At 52.2% G+C, this 18,501-nt stretch overlaps 2 protein-coding genes across 4 annotated transcripts; one reads left to right on the top strand and one right to left on the bottom strand.

Moving 5' to 3' along the window:
* The first annotated feature begins 43 nt into the window (after positions 1 to 43).
* MIEF2 (mitochondrial elongation factor 2) lies at positions 44 to 5,168 on the top strand. 2 transcript variants are annotated; one of them, XM_065851077.2, is made up of 4 exons: positions 44 to 164; positions 623 to 776; positions 1,472 to 1,649; positions 2,758 to 5,168. In XM_065851077.2, exons 2-4 carry the CDS (start codon positions 630 to 632, stop codon positions 3,810 to 3,812), a joined length of 1,380 nt encoding a protein of 459 aa, XP_065707149.2. In that variant the 5' UTR covers positions 44 to 164; positions 623 to 629; the 3' UTR covers positions 3,813 to 5,168. The 2 variants fall into 2 exon arrangements, with proteins under 2 accessions (XP_065707149.2, XP_065707151.2); XM_065851079.2 differs by lacking the exon at positions 44 to 164 and adding an exon at positions 182 to 510.
* A 984-nt stretch (positions 5,169 to 6,152) lies between these two features.
* TOP3A (DNA topoisomerase III alpha) lies at positions 6,153 to 18,499 on the bottom strand. 2 transcript variants are annotated; one of them, XM_065851026.2, is made up of 20 exons: positions 18,348 to 18,499; positions 17,513 to 17,760; positions 16,452 to 16,511; positions 15,965 to 16,038; positions 15,352 to 15,427; positions 14,688 to 14,796; positions 14,254 to 14,397; positions 13,623 to 13,793; positions 13,296 to 13,396; positions 13,098 to 13,172; positions 12,902 to 12,984; positions 12,575 to 12,782; positions 12,215 to 12,400; positions 11,653 to 11,782; positions 11,128 to 11,241; positions 10,883 to 11,048; positions 10,317 to 10,460; positions 9,904 to 10,026; positions 8,897 to 9,624; positions 6,153 to 7,113 (listed from the first exon to the last, which is right to left on the bottom strand). In XM_065851026.2, the coding sequence occupies exons 2-20, from the start codon at positions 17,690 to 17,692 to the stop codon at positions 6,935 to 6,937; spliced, it is 3,051 nt and encodes a 1,016-aa protein (XP_065707098.2). In that variant the 5' UTR covers positions 17,693 to 17,760; positions 18,348 to 18,499; the 3' UTR covers positions 6,153 to 6,934. The 2 variants fall into 2 exon arrangements, with proteins under 2 accessions (XP_065707098.2, XP_071671368.1); XM_071815267.1 differs by lacking the exons at positions 17,513 to 17,760; positions 18,348 to 18,499 and adding an exon at positions 17,405 to 17,505.
* Between the last annotated feature and the right edge of the window lie 2 nt (positions 18,500 to 18,501).

Raw genomic sequence — 18,501 nt, 5'->3', positions numbered from 1 at the left:
CCCCGGCGGTGACGCTCGGCGGGAGAGGGGCGCGGAACCGGGTTCTGCTTCCGAGCGCCGGTGGGCGGGGCCGCGCTGCGCTGCGCCCCTATTGGCTGGGGTCGCACCGGGGCCTCCAGGGCGTGCCGCCGCGCCGGCACGCGCAGGCCAGCGGCAGCGCGGAGGTGAGTGCGGGCGGAGGGGGCGGACGCGGATAGGAGCCAGCAGGGGTTGCGGGCGGGTTCGCTCCGCTCCTGCCCTTGAGCGAGTCGGGGCTCGCAGGCGGCCCCGGGCGCTGTCCCCGCTGCCCGGCCGCCTCCCCTCGGCAGCGCGGAAGGCTCCGATCCGGTCCTTCCCGGAGGCGTGGGCCGCGGTACCGACCCCTCGCTCTGCGCCACCGGTTCCTCCGGAGGCCGTTGCGGCAGGGCCGAGCGAGGAGTGGGTGATCCTTCTCCAGGGTGACCCTTGCTCCTCCGCTGCACCCGAGCGTTCCGGCGGCGGGAGCCTTTGCCCTGGAGGTGGAAGGGAGCGGTAGGGCCGGTAGAAATCCCCGTTCCCCAGACCCTCCAGTCCTGCGGGCTCTGTGTCCCCCGGGGAGGCAGTTCCCCCACCCTGGGTGACACTCCGCTGCTCCTCTCCACAGGGCGACCATGGCCGAGTTCACGCGGCAGCGGGGCAAGCGGCAGGAGGACAACGGGCTGGGCAGTGTCCTCGACCTCCTGTTGGCCAACGCCAGGCTGGTGCTGGGCGTCACTGGCGCGGCTGTGCTGGCCATTGCCACCCTGGCCGTGAAGCGGGTAAGGCTGGTGTGGCTGCTGTTGGGGCTCAAAACTGCCTTACTCTCTGGCTGCGGTGGGGAAGATGCACTGCAGACCTCGCTGGCTGTTCCCCAGCTGGTCCATGGGGTCTGGCAGAAATGCTGCCGGTGCTGGTGGCAGCACCGTGGGTACAGAGCTCTGCTGGTTCCTGCCCTGCGGGGCACAGGCAGCCCCACACTCCTCTCTCCTGGAACATCACACATTTGGGATATGGCATCCCGTCAAGAAAGGCATCTTGGCCTTAATTCACATCTGGACATCTGACTGTTGCCCACTTAAAACCTGTGGGAAGAAAACATGCAGCTTTGTCGTCCCCTACACTGTATATTTTTGTGAGTAGAAGCCTTATCTGGGGCTGTGTCTACCCGTGTGTGACCAGAGGGGCTGTTGTCCCCTCTCAGGCTAAACATGAGGAAGAAATTTTTTACCCTGAGGGTGGTGAGAGCCTGGCCCAGGTTGGCCAGAGAGGTAGTGGATGCCCCATCCCTGGAGACATCCCAGGCCAGGCTGGACAGGGCTCTGAGCAACCTGAGCTGGTGAAGATGTCCCTGCTCATGGCAGGGGTGGCACTGGGGGAGCTGGGGAGGTCTCTTCTACCCAAACCATTCTGTGGTTAGTTCAGGGTGTGACCTTAGGGAAACATTCGGAGATAATAATGTTTTCCTTCCCTCCAGCTGATAGACCGAGCCACCAGCCCTCGTGATGAGGGCGATCCCAAAGCTGAGCAGAAGACCCTGGAGGAGAGCTGGCCAGAGTTGGCCTTGATCAAGGCGACCCCAAACCTTGCCCCAAAGCAGAGAAGGGAAGATCTCAGCGAGCCGCTGCTCTCTCCGGCTCGGCCGCCGGTGACAGGTGAGGCTCACAGTGCCAGTTCCTGCCATGGTTGGGACGATCACCTTGATGTGCTCTGGGCTGGCTGTGCCGCTGCTCCTGGCAGCCTGGGAGCTCTGTGTTATTTTTAGCTCAGTGATGGGAAAGCTGACACGTTTGTCCCCTCCCTCTTGGGAGGACTCTGAGCTGCGGCCCCTTTTTAGGCAATGCCTGCGGTATCAGCACCTCTGGTAATGTCCTGGGCGTCTCGGCTGCTGTGTCGAGGTGGAGGCTGCTGGGGCTTTGTTTTTTCTGGAGCGGCGTCTGTTGTGCTCGTTTTCTCGGTCAGCCCAGAGGAAGGTGCACTCGGGAGCTGCTGCACACAAAGGCTGCCTTGTCTGGCTGTCTGCAGAGATAGATGTAGAAATGGCATCAAGTTGGCCAAGGGAGGTTTAGACTGGATATTGGGAACAATTTCTTCTCCAAAGGGCTGTCGGGCATTGGAACAGGCTGCCCAGGGCAGTGGTGGAGTCACTGTCCCTGGAGGGGTTGAACAGATGCAGAGAGCAGGTTCTCAGGGATATGGGGTAGTGCTGGGGGGCGGAATGGTTGGACTCGAGGATCTTGAGGGTCTCTTCCAACCAAAGAAATTCTGATTCTGTGTTTTTCCAAGTGGGAAAGCAGCCCGGCTTAGCGCAGAGCAGGTCCTGAGATACCAGACCTGGAGTGGGATCATTCCCAGGACTCAAGCGATGGGGTCGTCATCGGGGCAAGCTGGATCTCCCTGGGCACAGCAGGGACAACCAGTGGGGCTGAGGCTCGCAGGGACCCTGGCAGCGAGTCCCCTGCGCAGCTGCTGGTGCTTTGCCTGGTTTACCCATCTCTTGCTGGGGGACGGGACTGGGTGCTGTTGGGTTTTGAGGTCAGTTTGGGCCCTGCCTTGGCTGCAAAGTGCTGTGAAGGTCAGAGGACGTGGTGGTGCCCCTCTTGGCAAGGCCAGGTTCACTCACATCCAGAGAGGTGGGCTGGGAGCTGGTCACCCAGCCCATGCCTCCCCCTCAGCTGCAGCAGGAGAAGCTGCTACAGGTTGCAGGTGACCTTGTCACAGCTATGACTTGTCCCTCCCCTCTGTCCCATTCCCTTCTCACAGAGCCCAGGGTCTCCCCTGCCCCTCTGGAGACCCCTCGGCTGGAGTCCAGCCCTCCGCGCTGCCTCACGCTGCAGGAGAAGCTCCTCTCCCACTACAGCAACCATCTGGCTGTGCCCGAGGCACAAGTGTCCCTTGTCCTGCAGCTGGCCAGGGGCATCTGTGCCCAACTGCAGAACTTCCTACGGAACAAGTGCCCGGAGCTGCCCTTTGGCAGCCTCTTCCTCAGTGGTCCCCTGCTTGACGGCCTCAGGGCTCTCACAGCCGAGCAGGTCCACCTCATGCTGCCCGTGGTCCTCGACACCGCGCTGTGGAGCCTCATCCCGGGAGAGGACACGGTGGTGAGGAACCCCCAGTACTGGATGATCAAGAGGACTGATCTGGAGTATTTCCCTCGTGGGTGCAGCCCGTGGGACAGGTTCATCGTGGGCCAGTACTTCTCCTCCAACGTGCTCAACGAGACACTCCACAAGTTGCTGGTGGCCTCCATCAACTGGCCGGCCATCGGCAGCCTGCTGGGCGGCGTCATCCACCCCGTGGTGGCCTCCCAAGAGCTGAAGCTGGAAGTCAAACATGATCAGGTCGAGCTGAGCATCACCCTCTTCCCAGTGGTGGAAATGGAGGACAAGATTCTTCTGGCTGCTCCTCCTGAAGGACTGGTAGAAAACCTCTGGCTTGAGAGCTTTTACAGGGCGGAGGTCTCGGCGCTGAAGGAGCTGGATGCTGGTGACTCCGGCATTCGGCAGTGCTGCCTCTGCATCCTGAACAACGTCTGCAAGACTCATCCTGCCCTGCACAAACTCGCTGGGAGCCCCTTGACCCATGTCATCCTTCACCTCAGTGCTGCCAGCACGGACTGGGCAGAAGAAGACCTTGCTGACAGGTTCCAGCAGGTGCTTGAGGAGCTGGTGGGCTACCTGGAGAAAGGGGTCCTGCCTTCCTATTTCAACCACAAAATCAACCTGTTCTGCGAGCTGTCGGAGGAGGAAATCGATGAGATGGGCTTCATGCTCTACAGGGCCGTATCTGAGCCGGAGCTCCTGCTGACGGAGAAATGACGGGTGCGTCGGGAGCTCCCAAGCATAGGGTGTTCCTCACCCATCTGCTGCTCCCCGCTGCGAGGGCTGTGATGCTTCTAGTTGACTGGTCAGTAAGAGGCGAAGTTTTTGCACTTTATGAGAAAAAACAAACAAACAAACCAAACTATTTTCTGTCTGAATAAAACAGACAGAGCAGAGGTGGATGGTGGTGTGAGGAGCCTCTCCCCGGGAGGCTCTGTGCAGCCCATGCCTCGAGTACCTGCAGGTGAGTCCCGTCTGCTGGGAGCCGATGAGGAGCATGTTTGGTGCCTGGTTCCCAGTGTCCCCCACCTGTCCCAGCTCTGGGGCTCCCCTCGCACTCCGAGACCAGCCGGAGCTGGCAGGATCAGGTCCTTGCTGTGTCCTGCAGCCCCCATGGGCTGCGGTGTCCCCTTGGGCGCTCTGTGTCACTGTGCCATGCCCTCAGCTGGCATTTGGGATGGGGTGAGAGCCTCATTGTCTGCAGGACATTGCCAAGCGATGACCTGAGGGGTTGTCTGGGCACTTGGAGGTACAGCTATAGCAAATGGGCTGAGGGGTTATTCTTTGGAAACCTTTTCAGCTGCCAAAGGGGCAAGCTCAGCCCTACCTTTGCATTCTGCCTGAATCGGCTCTGCCTCGAGGAAGGGACGTGTGTCCAGCGCAGTGACAGGGCTTCCTGGCCCTTGTCCCACCGTGCGGTTTTGCTGGAAGATGTCCCAAAACAGGCGGTACCAGGAGGATTGTGCCCAACCCCCAGGAAGCTCCTGGTGTGGGTCCCTCAGTGGAGGCTGCAGCGGGGCTGCGTGTCCCCTCCCAGGCGGGTGGGACACTGCCAGTGTCCCTCTGTGGTACTGGCTGCTCTGCAATGATCCACGTGTCCCCGTCCAGCCTGTCCAGTGACCTTTTCACAAGTATTGCTGCTGTCTGGGGGTCCTGTTCCCCCAGAGCCCCGTCATACGGGGCAGGAATGATGCTCTGAGCAGAGTGCTCGCATGAACTGAAGCGGTTTGTGCTTTTTATTCAGAAGGTATGTTTTGTTTGGCTATTTTGTCTTGTGTTTTTTTCCTTTGAGTGGCTGCTAGTAGGCTTTGGTTCTGGCTGTAGTCCTGAGGCGAAGGAATATATTATTGTATTTAATGGGAAGAGTTGTTTTTGCACACTGGTGGAGATGGAGAAGTCCTGTGGACTTAAGTGTGAGCAGCTGTTGTGGATTAGTTTTATTTACAGCTATCATCTTGTTTATGGGAGGGGGAAAAAAAGTGCTTTTCCTCCCAGTCTGAAATGACTTAGTTTGTTCCTCCAAACCACTTCCCAGGTGTCAGCGATGAGAATAAACCTTTCCTGTGCATTCTGGTTCTCTTGTGTTGGCTGTTTGTCTCCTTTCCTGTGATAAGGGCTGAAGTGATGCTTCAGCTGTGGTCAAGTGCCCAAAAACGACCCAGGGTGTCCCCCCACTGCACAGAGAGCTTGGTGGGGGTCAGACCCCATCCTTCCAGACCTTCCTTCTCCTTTTCCAAACCTCTGTGCTGCAGAGTGACTGGCTGCAGTACGTGAGTCCTCTGGACACATTTACTGGGCAGCTCTGCCTGAAGGCTGAGCAGGGTTGGACATGGGAAGCTGGAAACAGCTGATTTGTGTCACCCAAATGCTGCCCAGCTGCTGCCCAAATGCTTCCCACTGCAGTTGCCTGTCCCTGGGCTCCTGCCGTGCTTTTGCCAGCTCAGTGATTGCATTACAAAGCCTCGTAATCCTGTTATTTTAGCCGTCAGGTCTGTATTTTTAGGCTGCAGCTGTTTTATCGTGGGAGTGAGGGGTCCAGGGAAACGCAGCCCGAGTTCTGACCTTACTCCATAGATTTAGAGCCAGTGATGGGCTGCTGCAGTGTTAAAACATTCTCTGCATGTCACCTCGGTGCTGACTCAGGGAACCGCTCTGTGTCCCAAAGAAGCAGCATTGGGGGCAAAAATCTGAACGCTGTCCTCTGGCAGAAGTGGACACGGGAATCTCGTGGATCTCCTGGCTTTGTACAGCGGGAGGAGGCAGCCTGGCACCCCAGGGAGTTCAGTATAAATGAAGTGCAGGAAAACGGAACCTCCCATCGGGTTCAAGCAGCTGCCTGCCCTTCCCCGGGGAAGCAGTGCTGCAGCCGATGAGATAAAACCACTCTCCATACCCCCTGCAGCTCAGTTCTAAATCACTGTGGGGAGTTTCTGCCAAGATTCTGTATTGTTCCGATGAGTGAGTGGAAAGAGCAAGATTTGGGTGGATGCTTTTACAGTAATAGCTTAACTATTTTAAGTAGGACGAAATAATAGGCAGAATTAAGATGTCACTGTATCGAATATGAAAATTAAATAATCGTTTAATAAGAAACTTATTAGTTTGACAAAAATAACTTCCATTAGCTAGCAGCATCACAGAGGCATGTCTCAAGGTTTGAGGAAGAACTCAGCTTCAAATTCAGGAGCTGCCTAAACTGAAGGCTTTTCCTGAGCCCTCCAGCTGAGATTCCAGATCCTGCTTCTCCGCACCTGGCCAACCTACCCGGCTGGGGACAACCGAGGTACGTGGTATGGCACGGGGACAAGAAAGAAATGGGAATGTTGCTCAGATAATGTCAACTTGGAAGGCAACTTCAAATAAAATTCCACACTGTGGAAGGTTGGGAATGAGAAGAGGCAAGAAGCAGCCGCGGTGTCTGTCCTGGCAGCTATGACCCAGCTCTTCATCGGGTAGAACAGCTGTGTAGAACCGCCAGCGCGGTGGGAGCTGTGGGTGGACAAGCTCCAGCGCTGTTTTCTCTGCAGGTTCAGTTTCTAAATGCTTCCTTGAAATGTTTAGACTATCCCAATCTGCTCAGGAGAAAAGCAGCTGAAAACAAAGGCTGACACCAGTAGCAGAACCACCTTTCAGAGCTGGTGGAACCCTCACTGCCCAGGCATGGAACTCCTGCGGGACGATGGTCTCCCTCGGCAGCAGCGTCCTGCAACCTGCCCTTCCAGAAACCATTTGCCAGGCTTGTTTCTCAACTGCAGTTCCTTTCAGCAGCAGTTGCTCCTGTAGCAGCTCATGACCCCGGCTGGACCTTTCAGGCTCTCCAGAGATGTGTCTGCCCAGCCTCAGTGGTTTTGGGGACAGGTTTTCCTTGTGTGGCCAGGCTGGTGACAAACGCTACAGGTCCGTGGTTTCTTGGCAGTGGCTCCTGAGGAGAGACCACTTGGTCTCTTGGCTTTACTTCCCAACCCTCTGGAGTATCCACTGCTGCCAAAGTCATTCAAAGCGACATCTCCAGATGGCCCTAAAGAGAAACAACTTGTGTTTAAGTACCTTTGAAAATATAAGTAGGTAGAGAAACAGAAGTTCAAAATGGAGGATCAATGATTTTACTATCTCAGCCACTCAGATTGTTCCTGGAACTGCACTTGCTTCAGATTTGTCTCAACAGTTAAACGTTAACCATTTGTCCTGCAGCAATACAGCAATGTTGGAGCAGAAGAGGGGAAATGGCTCTGCCTGGCTGCAAGCCCTGTTCTGCAGCTGAGGCAGAAACAACACATGCCAGAGGAAAACTTGGGGTTTAAGGAGTTTTGAAAACTTGATTCTACCCCTTTAGGTCCTAACGTCTAAGGAGGAGCAGGCCAGTGTTGAAGATCTCCCCCAAGACCACATCTCCACCTCATACTTTGCTTCCTGTCCCTTTGTGTCAGTGCTCTACCTTTTGCAACCTTATTTTGTGATTTTTTTTTTTTATGGGTACTTGTTTTCAGCACTTTTCCACAGCAGCCACACTCAGTTTCTCAGCTCTGATCAAAGCTTCAGAAAGACTTGGCCTTTCACTGAATCCCTAAACTAGGGCAGAAGGAGCAGCGCGGTTTCCCTGGCGTGACAGAATGGGGTTTGAGATCTCCAAAAGCGGTGCTGCTGCTTCAACCCTGTACTGAGTCAGTAACAGCTCTTGCAAACTGAGCACCGTCATTTGGGAGGACAAATTCCTAAACAGACCGTTGGGAAGAGCACTGGGCTTTATCCAACAAGTCACGGACAGACAGACACTTGAGCTTACGGCACGCAGAAGCAAAGCATCCAGCTCGGAGCTCAGCAGATGTGTGCTATGAGGACATATCACAGTATGTTTGGGATTGGAAGGGACCTCGAAAGATCATCCAGTCCAATCCCCCTGCTGGAGCAGGATCGCCTAGGTGAGGTCACACAGGAATGTGTCCAGGTGGGCTTTGAATATCTCCAGGGAAGGCGGCTCCACAACCTCCCTGGGCAGCCTGTTCCAGTGCTCTGTCACCCTCACTGAGAAGAAGTTTCTTCTCAAATTTAAGTGGAACCTCTTGTGTTCCAGCTTGATCCCATTACTCCTTGTCCTATCATTGTTTGCCACTGAGAAGAGCCTGGCTCCATTCTCATGGCACTCACCCTTTATATATTTATAAACATTAATAAGGTCACCCCTCAGTCTCCTCTTCTCCAAACTAAAGAGACCCAGCTCCCTCAGCCTTTCTTCATAAGGGAGGTGCTCCACTCCCTTAATCATCTTTGTTGCCCTACGCTGGACCCTCTCCAGCAGTTCCCTGTCCTTCTGGAACTGAGGGGCCCAGAACTTGACACAATATTCCAGAGGGGGTCTCACCAGGGCAGAGTAGAGGGGAAGGAGGACCTCTCTCGATCTACTGACCACCCCCCTTGTAACACACCCGAGGATGCCATTGGCCTTCCTGGCCACAAGGGCACAGTGCTGGCTCATGGTCATCCTGCTGTCCACCAGGACCCCCAAGTCCCTTTCCCCTACACTGCTCTCTAATATGTAATTTCCCAACCTATACTGGAACCTATATGCATCAGCACTTGGGGAGGTAAGCCAGACCTGGTTGTTACCAGCAAGATTTGAAGTGCTATAATGCTGCTGACAGCTGTTCCAAAGAAAAAAACCTGAAGTCTGTTAAATGTGTGAGTTGCTACAAGAGCTGCCGTGCTGCAGTAGCGTTATGCATGTGTGACGAGTGTGTTTAGCTTCAAGTTTAGCTCCAAGCGCAGCCTCCAAACCTCGTGTCTCGCCCCACGCCCAGCCTCACCTGGCGCCACGTTTTCATCTGCCCACTGGAAGAAGCCGCACTGCTGCTCTCGGGGTTTGGAGCAGGTGTGGAACTGCCGCCCCTTGTTGGGCCCATCCTTCTGGACGGTGCGTGTGATGGCTGGCTGGTCGCACTTGCAGACCGTGCCACCTCTCGAATCGGAGCTGTTGCTTCCAAAGAGCCCTGGGTCTCTTCCTCCTCCTGGGCGCTGGAATTCTGCTGAGCCCCTTCCTGCAAAGGGCCGAGGAAGCGCAGAGTCCCAGGGAGCCGCCTCGCTTCTGTCCTCTGAGTGCTGATCAGCCCAAAGAAAAAAGTTGCAGGTGCTGGCGCTGCATTTGTAAAACTGCCGGCCTTGGTTGGGCCCTTCCTTGCGCACAGTCAGGAGCAGGGCTTCGTTCCCGCAGTTGCACACCACGGCATTGTTCCCATCGTCTGGAGCGGCGGAAGGAACAGGCCTGGGCGTTCTCGTGGAGCTCAAGGAGAGCAGATGTCCTGCTGCCAGGTTTGTGGTCCCCCTCATGTGCCGGTTGTCACCGCCAGCCCTGCTGGAGTTGCTGACCTGCAAGCGGTTCACTTGCTGGCTGGATGCTGACATGGGTTGGGATGACCTGTGTAAATACTTCAGGTCCAAGAGCTCTTTTAGCATCTCGTCACAGCCCCCGATGCAACCAACAAACTCCAGGGGCATCATGGGTGGAACGCTGCCTCTCTTGAATTTAAACTTTAGCCTAAAAGGAAAGGAAGAATAAAAGTCTCCCAGTTCACATCACTTGTCACCAACAGACCTCAATTTGGACTTGAATTTTCATGTTTTATTTTTTAAATTCTGCTATACTTAAGTTTCCCCAACTCCACTTTTTTCCATCTCCAAGCCATGAAAGTGCTGCTCCAGCTCACCAAGATCTGAGGGGAAAATGGTTGCCCAGTCCATGGAAGTCTGGCCCTGACAGCTGACACGCAACGTCCAAGGGGCTGCATTTCCCCACGGGATAACTGGTATGACATACCTGTGAACTGGATGCGGTTTACACACAGCACAGACGCTCTCATCCCTGGCCACGTCCAGCACAAAATCGGGAAACCAGACCGCAGTTTTACATGCTGGGTAGCCCATGCAGCTGAGATAGAACCTGCAGGGGAACAGAGGCACTGATGAGGAAGAGGCAAAGTCAAGACAGTCAGTGATCTGTTCTCCCATCTTCTCAGGCACCAGAAATGATCAAAACAACAAATTTTAAGGGCAACTACGTACTTGAGGGAGAGGTTTGCCTGAGTCCACGCAGCTTACACAGCTGGTAGAGTCAGCTAGCTGCAGTTCAAGCTTTCATGCTTGCTGCAAGAAGGCAGGTAAACAAACAACACCTAGAAAAACATAAACCACCACCGCAGGCTATGTTCTACAAGAGGGAAGATCACCAACCCGCCGTTCTTTCTGGTCTTCAGGACCATGTCGTTGTTGCACTGTGGACACTTCCGAACGGAAAGAGGCATTGCTGGGTAGACCTCCTCTTGCTCTGCAATTTCTGTGGCTTCTCCAAAATACTGAGCAAGGGCCTGGTCCAACCTATAAAAAACAACAAGCAGAGCATCTTGTGTGTTTCCTCTGCAAAGAGAAACCAGGCACTGTGGTGAATTAGGCCCTGCTGCCCCACACGCAGCCCCTCTGAGCTTCTCCACCAGCATGTTGACTCAGCACTGTGTCTCTGGAACAGGGTAGGTGAGGGTACAACTTGAAAAAGGTCAGTGCATGTCACCATCTCCTTCAGCCAGCTCTGAATTTAATCTTGAAGAGTTTAAAACAAGATGAGCAGTTAGTTGGCACCGAATCACAACAGCGTGCCAGGCTGCGAGTCATCCCTTCCTGTGCAAATGCCCACGCAGACCAGGCAGAGCTCCAGGCAAAGAGTGTGACAGGATCGCACTCCAGAAGAGCCAGCACCTCCCAGAACAGCAAAGCAAGTGGAAGAGGGTGAAGACACAACTCACTTGTTGGCTCTGGCCACGGCTTCGATGAAGACTTGCTTGTACTTTTGGACCTGCTGCTGCAACACTACTGATTTGTCTTTCTTCCCTTCACAGATGAGTTTCAGATCAGCCTCCAGCTCAGCTCGAAGGTCAGGTTTGGACATCTCGTAGCCCATGGAATCGTAGCCTGAGGAACATACTGCACGGTAAGCGAAACAAAGGAGCAAGTAAGGAACCTGCCACCTTCCAAACTGGCCTGCCCTTACCTTCAACCAGCCCCATGCCCAGGTGGCCTGGCAGGAACCGTTGATCTGCTGTAAGGCCCACGTACATCCGCGTCTTAATCGTCTCGATGTGCTCGGCGTGAGTGGCATCAGTCCCTGAAAGCAGATGGGTTTGAGCCCAGTTACATGCCAAGAAGTGACTTCCCCCTGTGCCTGTTGCAGAATGCAAGGTGCTAAAGGGAGGAGACAACTGATGGTCAGGAGTAGCACTGTCCTCGTGTCCCACAGGCACTGAGGCCAACAATGTGCTGGCAGGCACAGCCTGTGCGCGAGATCGCACATCTCCGTGGGACTGGAGGCACTCTGCAGGCTCCTCAAGATCTCTGGACTTTGCCTGCAGGCCTCTACTACCCCTTTGTTCTCTACATTTAAGTGATTTCTTCTCAAAAGTGACATTTCAAGCATTCCCTACTCTGAAGGTGGGACAGAACTGGTGTTAGACAAGTTGAGGAGAAACTTATGAGCAAAGTTCTTCCAAAAGCAAAAGGCCATGCTGCCAATACTGACCAATGCCATGTTTCTCCATGAGAGCAATCAGATCCGCTTCTGTGAGGAGCAATGGAGGGCTGGTTTCCCCATCCACCATCTCCACCGTAGTGGGCTGAAAGCGAGACCCTTTCTGATACAGTGGGATAACCTGAAGGGAAGGAGAATCTCTTTAAAACTGCCTCCTGGTCTGTTTGCTGAAGGCAAAATGTCATGTTAAGAGCAAGGCAGTGCAGAGAGCAGCACCCTGTTCTGGAGGAGATCCAGGCTCAGGGCCTGCGGGATTAGCCAGGAATGAGCTGCGAGAGCCCACGGAACAGCGATTGCGGCTCCTCTGGGTGAGTAAAGTCAACCCCACAGCCCTGTGTGGCCTCTGCTGCAGTGTCAGAAGGGGAAGAATCTCCCCAAAGCTGGCACAATAAAGCTGCACAGGTTTTCAGCAGAGATCGCTTTGGGGGAAACAGCCCATGGGGCAGGAATTGTCAAAGAATACTCTGCAGAGGGGTCTGAAGCTGGCTGTGAAGTGCGATTTTAAGCTCCCGGTATTTTAGCCTCTCCCATCTACGTTATTCGGGGTATTCACCTTATCGCTCCACTTCTCGTAAGGATAGACTTCCAGATAATTTCGGGCCAGGATCATTAGTCCTTGAGCAATGAATCGCTCATTAGCGATGTCGATCTCTACAGTTGTTTCCTGTCCCTTAGCATCCTGAGAGCAGCAAGCCAAAAAATGGCGCACAATGAATTCATAGAGTCTTTGCTCACTGCCCTAATATCAAACAGAAAAAGAGGGTCAGTGTCCTCTGGTGTTAACGAGAGGTCAAGAAATTACAGTGAGATTTCAGGTGCCGATATTGTGCTAATGACCATATTATTAAGACTTCTATCTTTATTTATCCAGCAATACAAATCACCCAGTTCCCTCTGGCTTTGTTAAACTCACCTGGAGGTTTGCAGCGTATTTTGTGGGATGAATGGGAGGGTGAGCCTGGTCTGATTTGGTTCCGCGCCGAGGGGTTGGCCCACCCTGATCCAAAATCCTCTGTGCAAACGCTCCCCAGTTTGGGTCCTGTGTCTGCTGTTGCACTAAAGCAGAGAGGTTCAGCTCCTTGGGAAAAATGTTGGTCTCAGTTCGGGGGTAGCTAATGAACCTTAAGAAAAAAAAGACAGGAAAGCACTTTAAGGTGCTCCAAGATACTTCTCATTTTGTACTAAAGGCCGTTTCTTTTTGAAATAATTAAGTTTACCAAGCCAAGTCTTGCTTTCTTACCCTTGAGTATAGAGTTTTTCTGCTATTCTCATGGTTTCTTTCGCGTTTATTTTCAGTTTGCGGGAAGCCAACTTCTCAAGTTCCTGTATTGGGAGGAGCCAGAAAAAAACGTGTTTGTGCATCATTCCAAATGATGGGTAAAATATCTGCTTAAAGCTTCTTTCCGATAAGTCCTTTCAGCACAGTTCAAACGTACCACAGTGTCCAGGGGCAGGGGCCTCCATTTGCTCTTCGGCTTGCTCCCAACCTCAACAACAGTCGCTACCGGATCCTAAACAAAGCAAAACCTTCTTTAAGAGTTTACACAAACTGGTCTTTAAACATCTCGAGCGAGGTGGCTGGGGGAAATGTTTGGCTGATGCTGGATTATACAACGATTTACAAGCTTTCTGACCTCCATACATATCTGGTAAAGGACCAGGCACGCTGTGTGATTAAAGAGCCGGTTCCTCTTCCAGTTGAAGACCACGCTACCGTCCTCATGATCGTGTGTCACTGTGGAGAATAATAGATCGGAGTGAAATAGTAGCGATACAACAGAAATACAACAGAGGCAGTGGGGCCAGAGTAATGGGAAACCTTTCAGTTCTGCTTAGTGGTCATGGAAAAAAAGAGGAAACCCCCTCTGCTGCACAGTTCGTTTGTTGCCCTGATACTTTTCCTTTCTGTACATATCAAGCCCTTTCAAACGGAGTCCAGGACTCGTTTTCCCAAAACATACCTTTAATTTTATAGAAGGCTTCAGGAACAAAGGCCTGGATAGCTTTAAAGCGTTCGACTACAAACCCCAGTGTTGGGAACTGGCAGCTGCCATAGCTTATCAGCTGATCTGCTAAAATATCAGGGAAAATCTTCCGGAGACGCAGTGTCTGGAATCTGGTGAAGGCAGCACCTGAGAAAACAAAATGAACACCAGGACTCAACACAACAATGTCGAAGGATAAACACAACATTTCAGATGGTTCTTTTTAATACTCTGAGTATTAATTTTACTCTAAGCTTAATACTCAGTTGCAGTAGCTTGTCAGTGCTGCGTGAGCTATAAGCCTAACATCTGCTTCAAAGAGTGTTTTCCAGTAAAACATGAGATGTGATTTAGTTAGATCTGGTCTAAAAATCTGGTTTACGACACCACAGAGGGAATTTCTGTCTTGTGTTGAGGAGACAGTAACACATGATTTTTCTAAACCACCCCTTGCTGGGCTTTAACAATGTGCATTCAATGTGGTCAGACGAGAAGTGAGGAAGAGCCTGATGGACGCCGTCCTGTTTGCGCAGCAGCCTAAGGGAGCTCAAGCACTTACAGACAATAAACCACATGCTGATAACGAAGCTGTTCCCTGCACACGTACCGATCCTGAGGTCCAGCTCCTGCCGGACATCAACAGCATCACTTGTCTTTTGATCTGGTTGGGTGAGGTTCTCGCAGGCTGTTCTGACAGCGTGAAGCGTGATCTCTGAAAAACGGGCTCGGAAAACCTGGAGGTTTGGCTTTACTGTTAGACATGAGAGGAAAAAAAATTAAAGAGCAATTCAAACACCAATGGAAAGGAGCAAATAATAATCAGCTTTGAAAAAGCATGACGTCAAACTATTCTAAGCTTTCCAATAGCTGAATATATTTATGGTCTATCAAAGCCACATGTTGATCAGAACTACAGTCAAAATATTTAACCTGGACACAGCAAGATTGAAAACATGACTGTTAAACGGCCTCTGAGCAGCGATAACTGTTACATCAGCATGTTAGCAGAACTCTGACTGATGCAGAAGATGCTCTACGCACCAGCTTTGCAAACGTGAATGATCTCAAAGCCGATGTTCTCCCCCTCTCGATCACAGTCGGTCCAGATCACCAGAGCTTGGCACTGCTGGACTTCTCGTTCCAGGGTTCTCTGAGACGAGAAAACAACCCGGAGTGAGATGTGAGACATCCCAGGCCACTTGCTTTGTCATTTAATTTCAGAATGACTCACTGACTGAACACGACATGCGACGTGTATCCATAGAGATAGATTGTTGCAATAACATTTTGAAATTGTCTCTCTCATGAGATTAGGCAGCTTTCAAAAGAATTGAGTCATTTATTTACATCAGACTCTGTTAATAAACATCGTTTGGATTGGATTGTACCACAATCTGTTTGCTGAAAATGTTATATTTTTGGTAAATTTGAGACATAATTGCCAGTTCCACTTTGTTGGAAAAAAAATTTTTACTTTTAGCAAAGAAGTTGTTCCTTTACTGCAGTTAATTGTACATGAGCAGCAGCCTTTTGGTGTCACAAATGAACAGCGTATGTAGTCCTAGGAAAAGCAGGAGGAATTTGCTAAGCTCTAGAAACGCAGACGTTAAGGACACAGGTCCAATCCTCCTCCTGTCTGAGACAATATTTGTAGAACTAACCTCTGAACTCAAGAGTTTCAGAAAAACTCTTAAAAACAATGTACCTTGATATCCAAGTAATTTTCAGGGCAATACTTCTCAATTTCAGCATCAAAAAGAGCCAGAGGGTTGCAGCTATGCCTGGGAAAGAGAGGATAAAGAGAGTGCGCAACAAAAACATGTGTTGGGAGACACTAACTGGTGCTGTCTTGTAAGGAAGTGATGTTCAAGTGCTGGAATTAATAATATACTTTATCATGGGCCTTGTCTTAGACAACTTTGAGCTTGCGTGAAATGCTGAGTTACGCTTGAAAACAACAGAATCGAAAAGCAACCAGAGGTAACTGCAAATCTGGATGGCTGCCCTAAACAAGCGACTTTTCTTATTTCAAGCACAGGGAACAAAGGGGAGGGAAGACGGAGAAAGCACCTCACTTCCCCCAACAGCTCCTATTTCAACAAAGAGCACGACAAAACAATCAGGCTTTGGAATCCAGTTAATTCCTTGGGTCTGCCTTAATGTATTTTACCCACTATTATGACTTCAGGGTATTTCAGCACTTGGAAGACAGTATTTTTGCTATTCTACCTAAAATTTGGCACCCATCAGCATGCAGTGGCAGAGTCCCTCCCAGCTTGGGGCTGAACGCAGAGGGTGACAAACCCCCCAGTACCAACCATTTGCGAAATGGCAGCTTAAAATCATGAGCCAGTAAGTGTCCAGACACGGACGTCATCACCATAGTCACATTCTGCAAGAGACAGAGCGAGGTAATTAGTGCCCATCGTTGGCTAAAAACTGCCCACATCCCCAAGACCTTGATGCAGTTCTCAATTTACGCATCAGTGATGCCTCCCTCCTGCTAATGGATCACAACAAGCTCTTCGCTCCCTAAATCTGTGGACTTATCCTCAATTTTTGGAAAAAGCTCCCAATTCTAAATGGCAATACTTGTTTGGCTGATATAAAACCAGAAAGTTGAAAGAATTAAAGCTAGAAAACAGGTCAGTGGTTGAGCCAAGAAAAGAACATCTGACATTTCCTCATCTTTGGACAAAATGTTCCCGTCACTGGCAATGGGTTTCATAACTTTTGACAAATGGCTTTTAATAATCAGGATTTTGCACTTTTCTAATCCAGCAGCAGAATGAAAGGAAATTCTACCTGGCCAAACATCTGGTAGTCATATTCGTAGATCTTGTTGAACTTGGAAAACCCCTCTCGCTAGAAGGAAAAGGAGAGTTGATGAGCTTCTGGCTCCAAACAGAAACCAAACCCGTTCCGCCTCGCTGTTACGGCAGAGCACAGAGACGCACATGCAAACCAGGTACTGCAGCTCATAGAAATTGCCTGTGTCATTTATAGAGACATTGAAACCATGATTTCCAGTGTAAAAGTATTTTAAACCAGGCTTGGGGTTATCACGCCACTGAAAGTGACTACAAAGAGTGGGGAACAGATTTGTTTAATGGGGCTGGGCAGTTATGTTCCTGATGAATAGAAGGAGGAAGATATCTTCCTTGATTGGGATTGTCAGTGCTCAGAATGTCAATAACACCTTTCATTCAAATATAATTATGGTGTAAAAGCACCTTCTGGTTCCTTACCATGGAAATACCAAGTAATTATGCAAACTGTTAATGGTCACACAACAAAGCAGCAAAGAGGAGAGATCTTTGAACTCTTCTCCAAACCACAGACCATCTTTGCTTTATTATGTGAACTTCAGCAAACCCCTCACACTTGCTGACGCTGCAGAAATGGTGCTTTTTCACGGGGAGATACAGAACAGCAGCTGGTTTCAGTTCCTGAAGCCTTTTGCAGACACTGCAAAGCCAGGAATGACACGGGAAACCTTCGACCAGAGCTCAGTGCTTGGAGAAGGCAGATCAGGTACAAGGAGCTGAACTCCAACAGGACTTAAGTCACAAGCACAGGGGATCTGAGACTCCCAAATACATTTGGGCAAGTGGTGTTTGTCCACAAAAGCTGCTCTTGTACCCTGGCATGGTCAGAAGTAGCCAGAGACAAAAGCAGTGTGAGATATTGCATATGCTGATGGGAACTGCCTGTGCCGAGCTCTGCCAAGTGGGCTGGGGCTGCAACATGGGCTACACCTGAGATTAGGATTGTGCTGCACAGCTGCTGAGCTGATCCTCTCCAGCCAGCTACGCCAGACCCGTACGTGCATGGGGAAGCGGTAAGGAGATGTGGTGTGTTCCCACCCGCCGCATTCTGCTGTTGGAGAGCAGATCCGCAATCCCCCGGGCAGCGTCGTTCTTCTCAGCCACACACAGAACCTTCCGGATCCTCTGCAATGCCATGTCCTCTGCGGCCCGGGAGAAGAGGCGCTGGGGCAGCATCCTGACCCCGCAGGTGGCTGAGAGTCTTGCTGAGATGTTCATCACTGGAGAGGGTGACAGCTCCTGTGAGGCAGAGACATGGTGCTGTGGCCTTGTCCTGGGGCTGGATCCTGCCAAGGATGGAGAATCATTGAATCAGTTTGGCTGGAAGAGACACTCAACATTATTGAGTCCAACCATTCAGCCACCCCTGGCACTGCCCCATATCCCTGAGAACCTCATCTCTGTCTGTTCAACCCCTCCAGGGATGGTGACTCCAGCACTGCCCTTGGCAGCCTGTTCCAATGCCCCACAGCCCTTTGGGGAAGAAATTGTTCCCCAGATCCAACCTCAACCTCCCCTGGCGCAAATTGAGGCCGTTTCCTCTGCTCCTGGCGCTTGTTCCTTGGGAGCAGAGCCCGACTCCCCACGGCTCCACCTCCTTGTAGCGATCGCTGAATGTCCCTCGCCCGGCCCAGGGCATCCTCTGCCCGCCACAGCCCCCTCAGAGCTGCACGGAGCTGGAGAAGCTTCTCCCCCCATCACAACCCGCTTCCTGCCCCGCCAAGGCCTCCCCTCAGGCCTGGGCTGGCCCCGCCCGCCACAACCGGGACCCCCACCACCCTCCGACTCCAGCCGGGCTCTTCCCACCTGGGGCAGCCCCTCCCCGATACCCCCGTTTCCCCTCCCGTTTCCCCGCCGCTCTCTCCTCACTCACCTCCCTCACTCCCGCGCTTCGCTCTGTCGCAAGGCGCGGAGGGCCGCGGCGCGCTTTCCCTCACCGTTACGTCCTGCCGTAAAGCGCTCCCCTGTGGCGGGAGAGAACTACAGCTCCCAAGATGCCCCGCGTCGCCCCTCAGCCACCTCCCCCC

The sequence above is a fragment of the Patagioenas fasciata genome, chromosome 15, assembly GCF_037038585.1.
Source record: "Patagioenas fasciata isolate bPatFas1 chromosome 15, bPatFas1.hap1, whole genome shotgun sequence".
In the NCBI taxonomy this organism is placed as follows: domain Eukaryota; kingdom Metazoa; phylum Chordata; class Aves; order Columbiformes; family Columbidae; genus Patagioenas; species Patagioenas fasciata.
This window is presented reverse-complemented; position numbering and strand designations above follow the sequence as displayed.

Coding starts and splice junctions, on each gene's coding strand:
- MIEF2 (XM_065851077.2), top strand. CDS start 630: ATGGCCGAGTTCACGCGGCAGCGGGGCAAGCGGCAGGAGGACAACGGG. Junction 777..1,471: donor CCACCCTGGCCGTGAAGCGG/GTAAGGCTGGTG, acceptor CCTTCCCTCCAG/CTGATAGACCGAGCCACCAG. Junction 1,650..2,757: donor GGCTCGGCCGCCGGTGACAG/GTGAGGCTCACA, acceptor CCCTTCTCACAG/AGCCCAGGGTCTCCCCTGCC.
- TOP3A (XM_065851026.2), bottom strand. CDS start 17,692: ATGAACATCTCAGCAAGACTCTCAGCCACCTGCGGGGTCAGGATGCTG. Junction 13,794..14,253: donor GGAGCTGGACCTCAGGATCG/GTACGTGTGCAG, acceptor TTGTTTTCTCAG/GTGCTGCCTTCACCAGATTC. Junction 13,397..13,622: donor AGCCTTCTATAAAATTAAAG/GTATGTTTTGGG, acceptor TATTCTCCACAG/TGACACACGATCATGAGGAC.